We start from the raw sequence: 6,114 nt of genomic DNA, 5'->3' as shown, positions 1-6,114 counted from the left end.
TTCAAGAGATGGCTCAATCATGTAGCACTTTGCTCCGCAGGTTCAAGAGATGACTCACACGCACGTAGCACTTTTGCCCCGCATAGCACTTATTTTCCGGGGTCTGTCGGCTGGTGACCGGCTCTAATACCATTTTGTCACGTCCCGGGTTCAGGCCCGCGCCTGCGCGATTGCACACAAGGGGCCCCTATAGCAACTACTTCGTATTCGTCATCGTCTTTACGAAAATGATTAACCCAAGTTGTTATAGAAGTCCATTATAGCTCATTTTAAACTCATTTTAAAGCTTTCATTTTTCTCATGTGGGACAGGGGTCTCACATGAACCGTCCGGTCCGGTTTTGAAAACATGACTTTAGACTTTAGTGTCAAATAAACTACACATTATCATTAGTTAAAAATTTATTTTTTATTACGTTATCAATTAAATTTATAATAAAAAAGTATTTTTTTTAGTTGGGGTGAAGTTTAAATATTGTAATTGACACAGTATCATTCCAAACTTAAAATATTAATACCAGATGAATTATAAATAAATTTATTATTAAAGGATCACAAAACTTTTATGAATTTCTCGTTGATTATTTATGTGATACAAATTTTTTATTCGATTTTATCTGTAAAAAAAATATTATATTCCACTCCATATATAAATTAGTCGACCATTCTCGTTATCAAACATCTAATATGAAAAGATTTAATGGGACCCAAAGTTAATACATATAAAATGATAAATAAAGATTGCACAACATAATCACCGTGTTGAAGCAGTTTATTACAAGGGCACGAGGATACTCAATCGGGAGCGTAAATTAGCAAAACCCAGTAGAGTACACGGAGGGTAAAAGAGTACTTTCCTAGTGTTGCCTCGCTTCCCAAACGTTTAAATGCAAGCTGTGAATGAAAGCGACACGCAACAGTATCAGACTCTGCTTTTATTGCTCTCAATACCCCCAAAAGGCCCACACACACTAAAAAAATTCTTCAAAAATTTAATCTTTTTGGCAGAAATGGGGAAAATGGGAAAGCATTAGCGTTAAGGGTGGCGGTAAACAGGGGTGGCTGTAAGAGAAGAGGAAATCTGAGCTAAATATAGCAAAAGGAAGAGATCTTTGCCTGTGCAATTAACAAAATGCTTCCCTGAAAATCTGGCCTTGTGGGTTCTTTTAATACTGTTTGTTTGTTCATTTCAATGTGCTTAATCTTGGTTTTTTTTATTAATCCCTGCAAAATCATATAAAAAAGGGCCATCGTTTTTTGTTTTTTTGTTTTGTTTTTTGAGTTGTAAATATTGCGCTAAAAGATAAGTTCTTTGGCTGTCTGAGACTTTAGATCCGTGTTAGCTTTTATTGGGGGAGGTTTTCTTTTTTCATCTGGGATTTGGGTTTGAAGGGGAGGGAACTTGAAAGTGTTCTCTCTCCTGTATTCTTGTTTGTATAATAATTTTTTTCTACATATGGAATGCAGTACATGTGATTGTGTATTTTGATTCGGGTTCAGTGAGGTAGATATCTCTGGGCTTTGGGTTCTGTAGTTCTGGTTTCATTTGAAGGATTACTGTGTCTGTGAGGAGAAAGAATTTTCTGGAAGAACAGTGGGGGTGGGTGTCCTAAAAGGGATGAGTTGCTTTTCTTGCATGAGCCTCCGGCGCAAGGATGTGAGGGATTATGATGAAGATACGGCTCCAAGATCAGTGGATGGTTCAGGTTCGTTTTCTTTTGTCGTTTCTTTTGTTCTTGTTTTCAAATCTGTATGTTGTTTGATTACACTTTGTGAATGTATTTTTCTTTTTTGAGTGCACTTTCAAGTATCATGAGCTTTTTTGTTTTCAAACTCTATGGTTTGATACGTACTTTGCAGAAGGGAAACTAATTCTAATTAGAGGATTGATTGGTTTAAGGATTTGGGGTGCTGAACATTGATCTCTTGATAGTTATGCTCGTTTTTTAATGTAGAAAGTGGGAAAAAGGGAAACTCTGTGAGGGCTAAAACCAATGAAAGCAACGGCCAAAAGGGCAATGTGGCACGCAGCTTCTCGTTCAAGGAGCTCGCGATGGCGACTCGGAATTTTCGGGAGGCTAATTTGATCGGTGAAGGTGGTTTTGGAAGCGTTTATAAAGGTCGGCTGGAATCTGGCCTGGTAAGCTCTTTGTATATCTAACTTCTGAATTTGGATGTTCCAAAACATGTAGTTTGCAGGTTCAAAACAACAGAAAATATGACAGAGAGGTTCCATGACTCTGTTAAATTGGTTGTGGAATTTATGTTGATGCAATTTGTTCTTCAAGTGGTGCTAATCTTAGACTCTAATGAGCAGATTGTTGCGGTGAAGCAACTTAATCTTGAAGGCCTTCAAGGGAATCAAGAATTCATTGTGGAGGTTCTTATGTTGAGTTTGCTGCACCATCCAAACCTCGTGAGCTTGATTGGGTATTGTACTGATGGTGATCAGAGGCTCCTAGTTTATGAGTTCATGTCAATGGGTAGCCTGGAAAATCATCTATTCGGTAATTTATGATATAATCATATAATATTTAGCTGAAACAATGTACATCAGTCTCTGTTTTCATTCTTCACTATTTGTTTTGAATGTCATTCTTCACTCTTGTTTAATGTTTTAAGCTTATACTCTCGTCTCTATCGGTGGTTAACATGGCACTGAATTATATTATTAGTAGTACGGCTTTCGACATTTTTGTCACTGGCTTGCTGAAGCTAGCTTTTCCATATTTATGCAAGTAAAAAGATGGGGACTCTTGAAGTGGATAATACCATTTTAAATGGCTGTGTTTCGTGCTTAGGTGCTTTGTCTAAATCTATTCAACGTTCTTGATGAGGCCTTCTCATAGAATCATAGTGAAAAGAAATAACCTGTCTTCCATTTTCCGAGCCTGGAAAAGGAACTCAACTCTTGTAAATTGGGCTTCAAGTTTTCATTTTACCTTGAAGCTTGTACAATTTTGTAGCTATAAATAAATCTGAGGGACTATGGATCCTCTATGGTCTGTGTTCTTTTCCAACAAATATACCTGATGTAGTCATTCGCATGATTGGCCATGAGAAAGTTATACTTTGATATTGTATTAATATTTGTTAATGAATTTCGTTTCTTATCAAAATTATTGTTGTCAGATGTAGCGCCTGGTCAGAAGCCACTTGGTTGGGGCACGAGGCTGAAAATTGCTGTTGGTGCGGCTCGAGGCCTTGAGTATCTTCACTGCAAAGCAAATCCACCGGTCATCTATCGTGATTTGAAATCTTCAAACATATTGTTGGACAATGACTTCAATGTGAAGCTTTCGGATTTTGGACTCGCCAAACTAGGACCTGTTGGTGACAACACTCATGTTTCAACACGAGTCATGGGGACTTATGGGTACTGTGCCCCAGAATATGCCATGAGCGGTAAACTAACTCTAAAATCAGACATCTATAGCTTTGGTGTGGTTCTGTTGGAGTTGATTACCGGACGCAAGGCCATTGACTGCTCTAGAAAACATGGAGAACAGAATTTGGTCGTATGGGTGAGTTTCTACTCTTCAACTTCTGGTAGTTTACTGTAACCTATCAATTATCTATATCTTTTTCGGAACTGAATTTGCATTGAAAAATGTGGGAAATTTTTTAACATGTTTTCATGTGAATATAATCTTGAAAGAGAAGCATTTTCACATACTTTCTTTTGAAAAAAAAAGATTATTTATTATATTATACAAAATGTCAAAATCTCTATGATGTTTCCAGACCTCTTTAGACATGGTCCTAAAAATCATTGCGATGATCTTACTGCATTAGAATTATGTTATGAAAAAATTCAGACCATATTTATCACATCATCTTTTACCACTAAAAAGAGATTATGGTTGTTATCTAGGCTACGAGAAATAAAATAAACTTGCCTCGGAATCTTAGTGTTTCTTTTTTCTTTGCAGTCTCATCCTTTTCTGAAGGACAGGACGAAATTTTCCCAGATGGTGGACCCTCTACTTGAAGGGCGTTTCTCGACCCGAAGCCTGCACCACGCAATTGCAATCACCTCCATGTGTCTTCAAGAACAAGCTAGTTTCCGCCCCCTGATAAGTGATATTGTTATGGCACTCGAATACTTAGCTTCTCGAGCAGAGGATTCTAGTAGAAGCAGATCTCACAGTAGGACATCATCGTCCCCATCTCAGATGGAGGGTAAAGTTGACTCGAGAGGAAAAGACATTTAGAAACTAATGCATATTCTCAAAGTCTCAGGATCAAGTGGGTATGACATAAATATCATCTGTTAATTCATTTGGTACGTAGCGAATCACAATTTGTTTGAGCTGATCTAACATAGGCTTTATATTTCACTGGCCAAAAATTTACACCGGATTTTATCATCATTTGTAGGCTGTAGCTATATTACTGTAAATACTTGTATTTGTGGATGACACCTTTTCTTTTTCTTTTCTGTTTTATAAGTGGCAAGAAAGTCGAATATTCCTTTGGTTTTATAGGCCTTTCGAAGCAGAAACTCGAATCCGAGCCCTTGTGTGAATCAGTTTACCTGTTTTTCGTGTTTTAGTACCCGAGATATTCATGTATGAATCGTGTAGAGTAGCGTAATGTACCGGCAGAGTCCGGGGGTGGCTAGTGCCTAGTGGGGCTGTAGTCTTTAGGCTGTAGGGGGTTGAGCGTTCTTGATAAATTTTCATGTAATCGAGTGTATATTTCCATGTGAAATATAGGGTAGGATATAAATTTGATCCCTGTAAATGTTTTTGTATCTTTCTTTATGTTTTTAGTTTCTTGTTTCTGGGCCGTGTGTTGCTGACTAAAATGGAATTGGCTTTACTTAAGAGAATGTATTATTTTTCTTGTACAAATTATAGTCTATTGTATGGAAGATTTTCTTGGTTTTTGTACCTGAAAAGGTTGTAGAACGAGTTTTTTGGGGTTTTATTATCTATACCCGTGCGTGTTTAAAATTAGAAATGTCAAAATGAATAAAAAATAATAGATCGGTCCATCCAATCTATTTTTACTATAAAAATATGAATGGTGGCAAAATTTTTCATTGTGAATTTATAACTTTGTCCTATAGAAATCAAAAATCATTTATGGGGCAATTATGGAAAAATGAAGTAAAAAAAAAGGGCAAAAATGGATTAAAAATTTAATCAAAATTTAGATGGTGATTTATTGCATAGTAATGAATATTGATTTAATTTTTCATTTATATCCAATTATTACCTAAAAATTAATTATTGATAAATTATGTATATTATATAATTATAAAATTTTACACACAATATTTGGCTAATATTTTTATAATGTAAAATATTTTACTTTTGGAAGGTGAAAAAAAATTCAAAAGTTTATTGACTACTAAATGTCACAAATCGAATGTCTAACTGTTATACACCATACAAAAATTGAGCAGCAATATTGTTAAAAATTAAATATAAATTATTTTTATTTAAATTAATAATGAGATTAATTAAGAGTTTTTTTAATTAATTTAGCCTATTTTCTTTTAATTTTTTTCACATTTTAAATTTGTTCATTAACCTATAACTTTCACTTTACTCCCTTTCTACTATTAATTGTGTCAAATTGTCATAAAATTTGTTATACATAAATTTCATATGTTATTATATATATGATTTTTTTTTTTTCATTTCATCCATGTATTTTCAATATTCCAATATAAAATTTTGAAATAATATTCGACCAAGGAATAGATTATTGTAACCGAAAAATTATATTAAAAAGTTTTGCAAAATAAATAAATATTTATGGTAAAAATTATATAGCATTTTGACAAATTCTGATAAAATATTTTAAATAAATAGAAAAAAATTTTAAAAATCCAAATTTGTTTCAAATAGTATATTAATAAAAAGTCTTGCAAAATAAATAAATGATTATGGTAAAAATTATATAGTATTTTCAAAAAATTTATTTTACTATAAAAGTATGGATGTAGGAATAAATTTTTTTCATTGTCTATATACATATTTACCCTTTTGTTCTATATAAATTATATAATAATGAGTAAAGTGGAAGTTATAGGCTAATGAACAAATTTAAAATGTGAAAAAATTAAAATAAAATAGGCTAATGAATAAATTAATTAAAAAAA

The 6,114-nt window shown here is 33.7% G+C and overlaps 1 protein-coding gene across 2 annotated transcripts; it reads left to right on the top strand.

Annotated features, from left to right (window-relative positions):
* Window positions 1-952: 952 nt before the first annotated feature.
* On the top strand, window positions 953-4,780 carry LOC140876396 (probable serine/threonine-protein kinase PBL21). 2 transcript variants are annotated; one of them, XM_073280345.1, is made up of 6 exons: window positions 953-1,155; window positions 1,500-1,705; window positions 1,955-2,139; window positions 2,317-2,506; window positions 3,132-3,523; window positions 3,932-4,780. In XM_073280345.1, the coding sequence occupies exons 2-6, from the start codon at window positions 1,618-1,620 to the stop codon at window positions 4,211-4,213; spliced, it is 1,137 nt and encodes a 378-aa protein (XP_073136446.1). In that variant the 5' UTR covers window positions 953-1,155; window positions 1,500-1,617; the 3' UTR covers window positions 4,214-4,780. The 2 variants fall into 2 exon arrangements, with proteins under 2 accessions (XP_073136446.1, XP_073136445.1); XM_073280344.1 differs by having other exon boundaries at window positions 1,467-1,705.
* Window positions 4,781-6,114: the final 1,334 nt, after the last annotated feature.

This window comes from Henckelia pumila, chromosome 1 (genome assembly GCF_033568475.1).
Source record: "Henckelia pumila isolate YLH828 chromosome 1, ASM3356847v2, whole genome shotgun sequence".
NCBI lineage: Eukaryota > Viridiplantae > Streptophyta > Magnoliopsida > Lamiales > Gesneriaceae > Henckelia > Henckelia pumila.
Note: the sequence above shows the minus strand (reverse complement) of the source record. Positions and strands in the feature narration are given on the sequence as shown.